The sequence below is a fragment of the Astatotilapia calliptera genome, chromosome 12 (assembly GCF_964374335.1).
Source record: "Astatotilapia calliptera chromosome 12, fAstCal68.1, whole genome shotgun sequence".
Classification (NCBI taxonomy): Eukaryota; Metazoa; Chordata; class Actinopteri; order Cichliformes; family Cichlidae; genus Astatotilapia; species Astatotilapia calliptera.
The window spans coordinates 20,899,609-20,913,036 of NC_137433.1; the positions used below are offsets into that span (position 1 = coordinate 20,899,609).

General features: G+C 39.5%; 2 protein-coding genes across 2 annotated transcripts; one reads left to right on the plus strand and one right to left on the minus strand.

Moving 5' to 3' along the window:
• Positions 1-2,497: 2,497 nt before the first annotated feature.
• gltpa (glycolipid transfer protein a) lies at positions 2,498-7,717 on the minus strand. Its single transcript, XM_026187880.2, has 6 exons — positions 7,570-7,717; positions 7,084-7,211; positions 4,890-4,948; positions 4,685-4,818; positions 3,973-4,123; positions 2,498-3,870 (listed from the first exon to the last, which is right to left on the minus strand). Exons 2-6 carry the CDS (start codon positions 7,184-7,186, stop codon positions 3,688-3,690), a joined length of 630 nt encoding a protein of 209 aa, XP_026043665.1. The 5' UTR covers positions 7,187-7,211; positions 7,570-7,717; the 3' UTR covers positions 2,498-3,687.
• Positions 7,718-8,318: 601 nt separating this feature from the next.
• Positions 8,319-13,389, plus strand: tchp (trichoplein, keratin filament binding). Its single transcript, XM_026187060.2, has 13 exons — positions 8,319-8,462; positions 8,822-9,016; positions 9,779-9,989; positions 10,078-10,134; positions 10,486-10,554; positions 10,885-11,058; positions 11,157-11,269; positions 11,367-11,433; positions 11,525-11,697; positions 11,789-11,870; positions 11,969-12,154; positions 12,574-12,717; positions 12,807-13,389. Exons 2-13 carry the CDS (start codon positions 8,826-8,828, stop codon positions 12,837-12,839), a joined length of 1,500 nt encoding a protein of 499 aa, XP_026042845.2. The 5' UTR covers positions 8,319-8,462; positions 8,822-8,825; the 3' UTR covers positions 12,840-13,389.
• The last annotated feature ends 39 nt before the right edge of the window (positions 13,390-13,428 follow it).

Sequence of the window (13,428 nt, forward strand, 5' to 3'; positions counted from 1 at the left end):
TCCTTGTTTGTTTGTTTTATGTCTACAGTACCTCTCATTCTGTCATATCAACATTACTGTGCAAAAGTCAGGAGTCATTCTTTATATTTTGGTTACAGTGAGCAAAAATATAAAGAATGGAGCCAGAATTCATGTCATTTTTTAAAAGTAGTTTTGAGCAATAGTTCTCCAGGCTTTCTGAAAGTCTTTTTAAAAAAATTCTTTGGACATTGGATGCTTTTTGAGTCCAGTCCTTGCACCATATCATTTTCACAGGTACAGTATGCTTTTTGTTTGTTAAGCCACTTAACACTGACCTATGACCCTTCCATGCATAAAAAGACACCTAACTCAAGGGATCAACCAGTGTTTTGTTTGACAGCTTAGGAAAGAAACTATTTTAAATTCTATCTTTAGTCTCTTTGTTAATAGCAGCCTGTCACAAAACATATAATTTGTGCTGATTTACTCAGCTGAATCTATTGAAAATGTCAAGATAACACAGTTTGACAGGCACAAAATAGTATTTTTGCATTAACAAGGTGGTCTCAGTGAAAGGGTGGCTGTCAAGAAACCATTCTTATGGAAGGGAAAGAGAGAGAAAAAGGCTAAGGTATGCCAAATCATACAAGAACTGGACTGGGTAGGACTTATGGAGTACTGAATTTCAATGTGAAATTTTTGGTTCAAATCATCGTTGTCAGAATGTACAGAGGAGGTCAGGGGAGAGAGGTGCAACAGTGTCTACACCCATCTGTAAAACACAGAAAAACTTGGTGCGTTTCAGGCCGGGATGTTGTAATCTTGTCAAAACTGATGAATTATGAAAGCAAAAAAGTGCAGTCAGACTTTGATCCACCCTGCAAAACCATCTGGAAAGCATCTGATTGGCAACAGCTTCAATTTTCAGCATGTCAATGATGAAAAATGTAAATTTGATAGAATTGTGCAAAGTCTGCTTTTTGCCTTATATGCTGTATTTCCATGAATATTTGCACACAGTTCAATAAATCACTGCACTTGTTTTCTTTTGCACCACACTATTCTGGAATTTTCATTTTATTTTGAAGGCATCTAATTTTATGCTAAACCAAAGCAGAGATTGAAAGTTAAGTTAATTGTTAACCTGGTTTTCTGTGCCAAAAACACATGAATGCACTGCTGAAACAACATACCTTCACACAGCAGCAGTTTGTCAGATTCTGACACTCTATTCCACTCTTCAAACTCACACAATGGAGCGGAGAAGAGTTTACTAAATTCCTATGAGGAGGGTGTGGCAAGACCAATAAAAGGAACATGAGGCGCTATACAAAAGAATAAGAATGTCTGAGCAGTTATCAAAACAAAGAGCCACTTCTTTTGATGTTGTGATTTACTGCTTTTAAAGCTGCTTCACTGTGTATAGTTTATCACTGACCCCCACATAATGTAAAAAAGCTTTAGCATTTAAGGTTAGCCCAAGCACTGAGATTGCTGTAAAAATAGAGATGTCTTATTGTAAAAATATTGACAAACAAAACTGTCGTTGGTGGTCACAGAGAAGATTACTATCAAAAAGTATTTCATTACTAGTATAGTACAAAATTTGAGCCACCCTTCATTTCTTTTATATTTTGCTAGAAAAATTGGAAACAAGTGCAGCGATTTAGTATAAACATTAAACGTGGAAACACAGTATATAAGGCAAAAACTGAGGTTATAAAATTCTAATGAGTTTGAAAGTCAGCATTTGGAATGGCCATCTTTTTCTTCAACATGACCTGGAAAGCCAAGCTTCCCTGTATCTTAATCCATGTTAAAAAAAAAATCCCGGTGAGGAAATCCAAGTAAGTTGATTCTGTTACTGTAACTAAAAATGTCACATTTAGATTCGTCACTCCATGAAACCTGTTGCCACTGATTTTCATTCCAGTTCTTGTGTAATTTTGGCTCTCTGTTTCTCTTCCTTAACAATGCCTATTTGACAGCCACCCTTCCACTGAGATCACCTTATTGGTGCAAAAATACTATTTCATGCCTATCAAACTGTGTTAGCGTTGGCATTTTTCAGCAATTCAGCTAAAGAAATAGGGAGAAATTATATGTTTTGTGACAGGCTGGTAGTAGACAAGTTCCTAAAGATAGAATTTAAGATAGTTTCTTTCCCAAGTTGTCTTTTAGGTGGAGCGACAACACTGGCTCATCCCTTGTGTCGGGTGTCTTTTTTATGCATAAATAGGTCATAGGTCAGTGTTAAGTGGTTTAGCAAACAAAAGCACTCCTTTGAAAATGATACGGTGCAAGGACTGGACTGAAAATGAGTGAAAAATCAGCCAATGGTTAAAGAGAAACTTTGAAAGACCTTCTGAAAGCATGGAGAACTATTGCTCAAGGCCTCCTTTTAAAAAATGACAAGAAAGTCTGGCTTCTTAGAAGCAAAATATAAAGAAATGGGGGTTGAACAATACACATTAATTACACACATTAATTACACACATTAATTACACACATTAATTACACAATGATAGGTAACAAATTAAAGAAGACAAATAATTTCATTGATAATCACACAAATTGTCATTTTTTTAATACACAATATGAAAGAACAATATTCGTTTTCTTGTACAGTACACACACTGCAACATAATGCAAGAAGACACACCACACTCATCAATCATTTGACATTTACTTGAAATTACTCCTTTAGAGATGTCAAAAACTGGAATGAAAAAGCTTTTTAAAATTATGCTTAAAGGGTAAAAAGCACCTTTAGAATGAGAAACATTGATGAAGCACTGCTTTAGAAAGACAGCACAACTTAGCATAGCAGCTAAGTATATGTTAGGCAGACGTTTGCCTTTAATAGTGACGGACGTATAAAACAATAAAAACAATCAAACACCGAAAAGCTGACACAGTCGCTTAAATGAGCTGCACCTCCAGCTTAAGGCACAAACAGGTGTGTGCAATAGAGAATGTTCACGTAGAGCAGGAATAGAGAGAGGAGCCCTAAATACTGGAAGTCATGATAGTGATTGCTGGTTGTAGTGCAGGTAATGATTAAGTTTAACTCCAATCACAGACAGTGTTTGGTGGATAAGCTGAAACATATGGATTCTTCTCTCTCTGTAGTCACTTCAGTGTAACTACCATAGAGCCCTGTGTTAGAGAGATATTGCTTAAAGGTAGCATGACACTATGACAGTCCCATTATAATGGCAAAATTAAACCGTTTCCCAGTTTATATTGTTTCCTCCGTGTGATTAGAAACTTTCTAATTCATAATTAATCTTATATTTTGTGATGACTTGTTACAGGCTGATTAAATATGTCAGCATCAGATATCCCACACATTAACGTCTTGGTCCTGTCTGGTTAAGTTAACTTTGTATAGTTCTAACACATTTCTGTGTACTGAGTACTCATAAGAATAGATATAAACACCCAACAATAATTTAAAACCTGAATGCAACACGAATGTTCAAACACAGAGTAAAGAAATGCAATTGTTATGTAAAAACAATATTTACTTTATAGCTATATTTGGATTTCTCGTCCCAGAATCAAATAAGATTGAGGAAAAGATTCACCAGCAAAGCCGGAAGTGAATATTATGCTCTGTCACAGTGAGCTGTCTTTTAAACATGCGGACTGCAGAGCTGCTGAACATAAACGACTTAATGATTACATCACTCCCACTGAGGAAAACGCAGGGAAGTCCTGCATTCACACTGTGTAGTCTAGATCAGCATTCATCTTATTGTACATGTCGTATATAGCATCAACAGTTGCAGAGAAGTTGATGAGAAATTTTCTGATTTTTTCCAAGCAGTCCTCTTCCTTGACATCCCGACCCTTGGAGAGGGCTCTCAGGAAATCGGACTTATACGGAGCAGCAAAAAGAGCCGCCTATAAGAACAAGCACAGATTTTACTCACAAGCCTACGCGTCTAATGAGCTTATGACACATTTATTGTATAAAGAAAATTTTTGTAGCTACTTTGAATGCACCTTGAACAGTTGTTGCACAAACCAGCCGTGATATCTTTTAAGTGCTATTTCATAGGCTTTGGTGACATTGACTCGGATAAGGTTTGGATTGTTCTCGTCCTTTTCACCGTCCACCAGGCTCTGAAGGAAAACTTGGATGAATTTTAGACCCCTTTTGGACAAGAAGACATGCACAGTGATTATGGACGAGGACTTTTCTCAGCTTGACGAAGCAAGTGCAGCACAACAGTCTAAAACAGGGATGTCAAACTCATTTTACATCGATGGCCACATTAAGTGGCATTGACAGAAGAGTGAAACTCCACTTTCTGTCAATGTAAGGACTTTTAACTACACAGTCAGTCCCTAAGATATATTAATAAAAGATGAAGAAGTGTTGTTTCAATAGAAAATCTCAGTTTTTATAATGATAAATGTGTAAAATTACAGAAAAAGTTCTGCTAGCACTCTGGGCTCAGAGTGCTAGCAGAACTTTTGCCGTGGTATTAATGGCTGTTGGGGATTCTTTATCAGCAGGAAAAGATGTCAAATTGATAGTTGAAAGTATTTTTAAAACAACATTTTAAAATATAGTTAAAAGTTTAAAATATATGCCCTCCTTCATGTTTTAGAAAATTGTCCACCGGGCCTACTTGGAGTCTTTGCTGGGCTGATTCTGGCCCCTGGGCCTTATGTTTGACACCCCTGGTCTAAAATGTAGAGTTTCTCACACCTTTTTAGCCACATAAGTGCCAAAGTTGCTCCAACTTTGGGCCATTCTCCTCCATGCATGTCCTTCTCTGCCTCCAAAATCTGCTGGAGAGTCTTGAACCGTCCGGGGTTGCTATCATAAACAGACTTGATTTTCTGTTAAATAAAACAGTTATTGTATCATTGTATCATCCATTAGCAATGTAGAAGTCAAGGGGCATACTTACTGTGATGTTACCCGATATGTCAGCCTTGATCGGTGCGAAAATAGTAGAGCCGAGGCAGTCTGAGGAGGAATATTTACACAGGCTGTGACTCGCAATTAAAGAAGTCAAAACTTATTTCCCCACACATGTGAACAAAAACTACGGAGCTCATATGAGATGATGAACATTCTCTTTGGAGGTAATCAACATCTCCTACTAATTAACACAAAAGCTCAATTTGAATCTGTATTAAACTTGACTTAAACTCCAGTTTGAATGCACAGGATCATCTGTGGGGACTTACGAACAATCTCACAACCCCTTTAGAAGTTAGATTTTTTTAATTATAGCTGTCCTTCAAGATTACAATGGAATCCCAAGAGCTTAATCCCATGTTTGCTATTTGACCTGTCCGTACTTGTAGACTGTTGAACAGTAATGTCTTTAAAAATCTAAGTGGTTTACACATTCGTCCCTGATTTGTTTCTGAAAGCAGACACAAATCCCTTTGGAGTTGCATCAGGCATCTGGTTTTTAAAAGAACTGAAAACTACCAAATCAAATAAATAGAGCTGTGTGCTGTGGCGACCCCTCGTGAATAATGATATAGCTTTAGTAAAATGATGGAAAAAGCATGTGCAAACTGCCAGTGGTTTTTTTGCACCCTCTGGTTAAAAGTTTTAAGCCTGTGTAACCTCTGACCGCACCCTGCATCAGTGCTGCACGGCAGGTATGTTGTAGGGTGACAGGTGAGCATTGACTCTACAACTATGATTATAAATAAATAAAGTGCAGGATTGTTTAGTGAACATTCGTTAAGAAAGTGTTTTTCCTTTGTTTTCCCACCAGTGACAGGTCAAAATGTCTGCGGTGACAAAAATCTGCTGTTGGACAGCGAGTATCAGACACATAACACTGTTTTCATTTGGTATCTGTTAATTAGGCGATGCTGAGTGAATAGTAATAATGAACAACAAGACATCTCGAGTGCGGACCTCCCATGGTTCATGGCTGACCTGCTAACACAACAGACAGCCTTTAGCTCTTGAGCTGTTACTGGAAACTACCCATGACTAAGCCTTTTCTATTGTGCAATGCAGTGTAATGCATCGCCACAACACTAATGGCATCATTTAATGTTTCAGATCCCTTTAATTTCCATACACTCCACGGGGAAAAGGTTTTTGTACTAAATATTGGACTTCTGAAACTAATTATTTATCTACTAATTATTTATTACTAATAACAAGCATAAAGTAAAACTTACTAATTGAAATGACTCAGAATGATTTGAGGCAAAGCCATGATGACATTTTACTACTAACTTTTACTACTACAGGTTAAATAACAAGTCTCTATTTAGATATAAATAAAAATAAAATACACTGGTGTGTTGAAACAAGACTAACAGGAGAGTGAACGTGCCAGTGGAGTGAAGTCTATTAGGACACTAATTAGGGAAGAGAGTTTCAGACACCTGTGTGAATGTACTATGAGTGTGCGGGATGGTAATGGCCTGTAGGAAAGTTGGCTCAAAAATTTCTGGGTCAGGAAGAATAATGGTGACAAGGAGGAAAGAGCCTAATATCGACATCAGACTTGGTTCATCTCAAGGGTTTCACGTGGCAAATTCAATGGAGGGACTTTGGCATATTAATAGAGAATGAAGCCGCACAAAGATGCCCTGGCGCACTGCGGCACCGGTGAATGGGCATGGGGAACTCAACACCGTACTAATCAATTTTCACAACTTAAAATCCAGGCCAGTGGAGTAAATTATGCATGCTAAAGGATTGTGGACAGGTTGGTGGAGAGAAACACGATCCAGAAAAGATTATCATTAGGAAGAGCAACATCGTTTTGTTAAACGAGATGGAAGTGTTGTGACAGATTTATCCTCACCACAAGTTCAGTGTTTAATAATCAGACAAATTCCAAATGAAGATTCACAGCAGTGGAAAAAAACACGTCCATTGCATGGGTGGTAATTTTAATGTAAACTGCACATTTTGTGCCTACTGGACCAGTTTAACAGTCCTGGAAGTATAAAGCACGATCGGTCCGTGGCATTAATCTGGAAGCCTTTGAGAGGTTAATCATAAAGCACCACAACTATACATTTTCCCTGCTGTCATCTATTTTTAAAATTCACAACTTCATTTGCAGTCCCATTAATGTAGTCTCCCCTGTGTTACACTGTGGAAACTTCACTTACCAAAGAATGGTGGAAGGTATGACACAGCTTCCAGAAACGGTCTTGTTTCCACTTGTCTGTCAGCTGGCAGCTGTCTGAATTGGTGCTCCATTAGCAGAGCCATCTCTTTAGTCCGGATACACTCCTAACTGTTGAAATGATAGCAACAGGCTGTCAGTCCTCCACTGCAGCTTCACAGTGATAGGAGGAGGAGAACACACAGAGAGAGAGAGAGAGAGAGAGAGAGAGAGAGAGAGAGAGAGAGAGAAAGAGAGAGCGACATCTCTCTCTCTATTCACACACACACACACACACACACACACACACACACACACAGATAAATCTCTCTCTCACACACACACATAGAGAAACCTCTCTCTTTCTCTCTTTCTCACCCTTACACACACACACACACACACACACGCACACACACACACACACACACACACACACACACACACACACATCTCTCTTTCTCTCTCTTACACACACATGGAAGTCACCTACACTGAACTCCTGGCTGCAGAGGAGCTCATGTGATCGACATGTTAGTGATAGGTCCTGGCCATCGCCACCTGCCGGGGTAAGAGGGCGGATAAACGGTACCAGACAGAAGAAACAAGTCCAGAGTAAACAGCACCTGATGTGCTCCATCAGCTGACACTGGTCTTCCTCTGCGTTTAATCGCATGTGCTGCTTTGCTGCCAACTAATGGAGTCTGGTGGAATATCGCTCTTTGGTTCCACTTAATTTATCTGTTTATCTGTTAGTTAGTTATAGTTATCCCGGGATTCGTGCAAGCATATAACAACTATGTAATATCTTACTGTAAGAGACAGACAAAATAGTATCACACATGAACTCCGCAGTTTGGTATTTTACGTAGATTATTTTATTTTAGTCCTTTTTAGTTTTAACATTTTGTGTTAAATATAGTTTAGTTTGCAGAGTAGGTTTGCTAGTTCTTATTGTTAATTATTAGTTTCATGTAAGTTCTAATTAATATTAATATTATTAATATCAGTGGTAGTAATAGTATTAGTGGTAGTATCAGATAGATGTGTCGAATCATATCTAACGAAAATTTAAAGGAAAGTTACAAAATTTCAACACACTGACCGAAGAGATAATCACATAAAATCATGACTTATCGACGACGACAAAGACAAAGAAAATTCAGTGGCGGAAACAAACTTCCAATTATGCATTTCGCGTTTTCCGCCGCTAACTAAATTTGACCTTCACTTCATCCCGTAGCGTATGAGTAACTAGGAAGTGTATGTATCGGTAACTAAGGAAAGCTGTAGTGAGTAAATTTGAGCTTTCCTTGTTTGAAAGCAAAACGTCGATTTTTTTTTTATTAAAAGCCAAGGGGAGGCAATCCAAGGTAGCACCGAGAGGTAAAGTGGCTGCTATCGGTGTAGCTAAACGCTCCTTATATCCGAGTGCAGACGGGTAGTTGGAGCTGGTAGTCTTTTGTTCTTATTGTTTTCTTTATGGCCATGAAATTATAATTTTTTCATGGGCAGATCACCTATAACAGTGGAGATATTGAGCTGTCTTCGGCGTCAGTATTTGTTAAGTAACTAGTTACTTTAAAAAAGCAGCATTAGTGAATATATGATGGGGCCAAGAGACCTTTGACTTGTGATGTCTGCATTCGTGCATACTGACTGGCTACATGCCCTAATGAAACTATGTCTGCACTGTTATTTTTAGCAAATTTAATATCAAGCTTTCATTTGTGCTAACTGTTCAGGTTCATGGCTCTGCCGACACTTTCGACCCGTGTGCCCAGTCGATCTCGGGTCTTGGCCGACCAGCTGGCCCGGCAGCGGGAGCAGGAGGCCCGGTGGCGGCAGCAGTGGGAGCTGCATGCTCAGTACTTCAGAGAGCAGAGCATCCGCAGCCAGAAACAGACGGTGTGGAGCTCCCGTCAATCCTACCAGCAGAGGTAACTTCCTCCAGCATAGATGCTCTCACTCACACGGTCTCCGAAACGTTACACAAATATTGAAGCAATCCAACTAAATAACTACACATTGCTTTATATTTGGTGATTTTATTTTTGTATCCTCCTTTCATTTTCTTGTCATTAATTTTACATGATTGCCATAACGTACTCCAGCATTATCATCCTGTTTCTCCTTTATTGCCCTCGGAGATGGCTCTGTAAGTAATCACGCCATGTCATATATAAGTTTTGTGTTATAAAAAAAAGTGATAGTACTTGACACTACTCCCTACCTATGGCAAAACTAGGCTAACCTTTATGTTGAAGTCTCGATTTTACAACAGCCAGATTGGTCTCATCTCAGGCTGGGAGCAGAAAAATCTTAAAATCTAAAACCTACAGGAATCCAATGTGGTAAAGCCAGGAACATCCTGGAAATACCATAAATACTGAAATTACAATAAATAAATGTTTTCATGAATTTCTTTGGCCTATTAGAATATGCTGGTATGCTAAGAGAAGTAGTGTTAAGTTGTTTGTTGTATTGTGAGTATACCATAGTGTATCTTCCTTTAAATCTGTGTAACAACATATATATATGTATGTATGTCATATTTGTTTGTCTGTATAAATTAGTTTAAAAAATAGATAAATAGCCTTATGTTATTATATTTACTGTGTTGCTCTTTGTCATCAGTTGACAAAAATGCTAGTATTTATTTAATTTTTTTACCCAAGCATTTTTCTTCTTTTTGTTTTCAGTATGTCAGCATACCATAAAGACAGACTGAAGGAAGAAAAGAAAGCCAGCTTGGAGCAGCGCAGGAATCGACTCAGGGTAATGCTGCAAGAGGAGCAAAACCAACTTGAGGCAGAGCTCCGAGAGATGGTGCCCGACAGGAGCACGTTGGCAAGTCAGTTGGTGCAAAAAAGTGAAGAGCTTCGCACGGCAAGAGAAGACAGAAGAAAGAAAGTTGGTGGAATATTGCCCCATAAATATTCACCACAGTGTTGTGCCATGTAAGTTTGCAATCCCCGTTCATTTTTTTTGTCATGCCTAGCTTGCACAGGAGCTGCTGAGGGAGCACTGGAAGAGAAACAACCAAGAGCTGAGAAAGGTAGGCAAGTTTAAACTATTGATGCAAATGTGACAAGTTGCCGAGCCCCATACCTCAGACCTCGAGGTGTTACCACTGATGAAGTGTTTGACGGCTTCAGGAATCTAGTGACCACCCCATACGTCTAGAGAGTTCACCAAGTAGAGGAAACAGACACTTTTTGTCAAGACATCCATTTGATCTGGAAACCTATATGGCCTGTGATGCAGATATTCCATGACTTTCTGTTAACCTGATTCCAGTGTTGACTTAAGAAAAAGAAATGTTCTGGTATCCCTTCCACCCAGGGTCAAGGTCATCAGTATCTCTGTCTCAGCTTTGTCACAACTCACTCTTTCAATCTGTCTGCAGCTGGAGTCAGGATTACATAAAGATCACGTTGTCAGCCAATGGCAGGAGCAGATATCTGAGAAGAAACAGGTAGGTGGATCATTCCAGGCACCAGACAAAGTCAGTTATGTTCATTTCAGTGTTTTAATAACTTTGATAGCCAGTATTGAAGAAGTTGCTTCAGTACTTCATAGTATAGCCCTTCTCAGGCCGGTGTTGACACATATGACCCACAAGTCATTATCTTTTTATGTAGCCAAGTTTTTATGTAACACATCTATTTTTAATTGAACAGTGTTCGTGTACTCTGTGAGCACAGTATCACGGCCGCAACCTACTCTGGTCAGCCCCTCAAAGGTGGTGCATAATTAAGAAAGCTTTGACACTTACTGTAAGTGACCCAGCTTGTCAAACATGCAGAAAGAAGTGGCGTACCAGGAGGAGACGAGACGCTTTGAAAACGAGTACGAGAGGACCAGAAGAGAAGCTCTGGAGAGGATCAAACAAGCGGAGGAGAAAAGGAAAGACGAGGAGCGTAGGAGAGGGGAGGAGCTACGCAAGCAGATGGAAGAACTGAAGCTGAGAGAAGAAGAGGTATTCAGAGCATCAGCAAACAATTTCTTCTGTGCAAAACCACCTTTGCAGGCTTTTTTTTTTTGTAAACAAGATTATTTTTTATTTTTCTCTTACAGGCCACTCGACTGAAAAAGGAGCAAGAGGCTCTACTGTTGCAGCAGTGGGAGCTGGAGAAGATAGAGGAGGACAGGAGGAAGGCGGAGGAACAGAGGAAGAAGTTTGAGATCGGGTATGTGAAGCTTATTCTCCAGATGACCAAACAAAAAGAGTGGTATGATATTTCAATCTACTGAGGTACTTTACATATGGGATTCATGTTGCACTAGGCGTTTCTTGATCCGTCAGTATCGAGCTCAGCTGAGAAGAAGAGCCCAGCAAGTGCAGGAAGAACTGGTAAATACTTTTTTTACCTGCAGATTTTACTGTGTGATCATCCAGATAACTTCCCCAGACCTTTTCTTTGAAATCCTTTTTACGACACCAGGAGGCCGATCGTAAGATCCTGGCAGCCTTGCTTGAAGGAGAGGAGGAGGACAGGAGGCTGGAGACTGCAAGAAGGGAAAGAGCTGTCGCTGATGCAGCCTGGATGAAACGTGTGATTGAAGAGCAGCTGCAACTGGAGCGTGAGAGGGAAGCTGAGTTTGAAGTCTTACACAGGTGAGCGCCAAGATTTAGTAAGCCTCAACTCTCCAGAAAGGCGCACGTGCGGCTCTGTGAATACAAATCAATGCATCCCATTTGTTCGTAGGGAAGAAGCTCAGCATGTTTGGGAGAAACGAGAAGTTCAGTGGGAGAAAGAGAGGAAAGCCAGAGAACGGCTCATGCATGAGGTAAATTTCTCTTGGAGTAAAACTTGAAGTAAAGCTTAAAGATGTGAGTTCAAATAAAAGTTGTCCTGTTTTGGGTTTTTCCTGTCTTTTTTGATAAGGTGCTTGTGGAGAGACAGCAGCAGATAGAGCTGAAAATACAGAAGAACCGTGAGGCTCAGGAGGAATCTCTAAAGAGACGAGAAGAGCTTATCAAGGAGCTTGAGTGGGAGAGGAAATTCAGACGTCGGGAAAAGGAGCAAGAAGAGGGCCGAAGGACAGCGCGGATGCAAGAGATAAATGCTCAGGTTGGATACTTTTTATTTTGTTTTTTATGGGAGGGGGTTCTCAGGTTTATTTCCCCAACTATGCATTAACCTCCTAGGACCTGGCGTCCACATATGTGGACATCACATTTTGGGTTATTAAGACCAAAATACTCAATTTTGCTCTACAAGGGCCTTGATATCTACTTACGAGGACATTATACTGCTACTGTTCGATCGAAATTTTATACGAATATCCTCATTTGTGGCTCTCATTTTTCTTAGAAACAAAAAAAGGTAAAAAAAAAAAAAAATCTGGTAAATCTTTGTTTTTACATTCATCAGGTCCCAATCAGCCCAAATATCAAAGAGAAATTAAAATTGCATGCCATGAAAGAGTTTGGTCTTAGGAGGTTAAATAAGAAATCATATGTGAAGCTGTTTGTTTTCATGTTATGTAGGTGGAGCAGCAACAAGAGGCGCAGTGGGAGGAGCGGTGTAGGAAAGAACAGGAGGAAGAGGAAGAACGGGAAGCCCTTCGAATCCAAGAAGAGGAGCTGAGGCTTGAGATGCAGAGGATCGCCAAGAAAGGATACCAGGACAAGGTGAAAGAAGAGTGAGGCAGCCGTATTCATGATTCCAAGCTTAAAATTGCTCTTTAATATTAAAATATGCTTGAAACCATCTCTTTCAGATTCACAGCAGGCCACGATCAGCCTGGACATGAGAGACCTGCCAGACTGAAGTGAAGCCGAACATGAGCTGTTGTATTTTTTCTGTTAGGAATTAGCCTTAAAGGATATTTCATGCTTTTTAAAACAGCCCTATGAAGACTTAAAGGCCATTTGTCACAGTAATTACGCTGTTGGTCAACACTGAGCATGAAGCATTATGTGTTGTCAAATGATTTCAAAGTGACAGATGCACAAAGAAACTCTCCGTCCAAATTCAGGACAAAAACGTCCAATGTTAAAGTTAAAATAAAAGCTCTCACCCATTGCAGTCTTTGAACACATCCTGTGGAAGCAGGCCTGCAGTGGAATTTGACTTTTGTTGTACATTAGTGTTTTTTAACAGCCAAAAGAAAACTTTGTCCTTTGAAAGGATAAAACGTAAAAAAAGAAAAAGAAAAGAAAAGTAGGCCACATGTGCCTCCTGTCATGCCATATTGATTTAATTTCTATTTGTTGGACTCGAATCGATTCGTCTCTGCTCTTAGAGCTCTTGAATGTCTATAAATTTTCTATTCTGTGTGTATTAAAGCTGTTGCAATCAAATCATTTGAGCATTTTGTATTTACAAACCACAACCAGTTA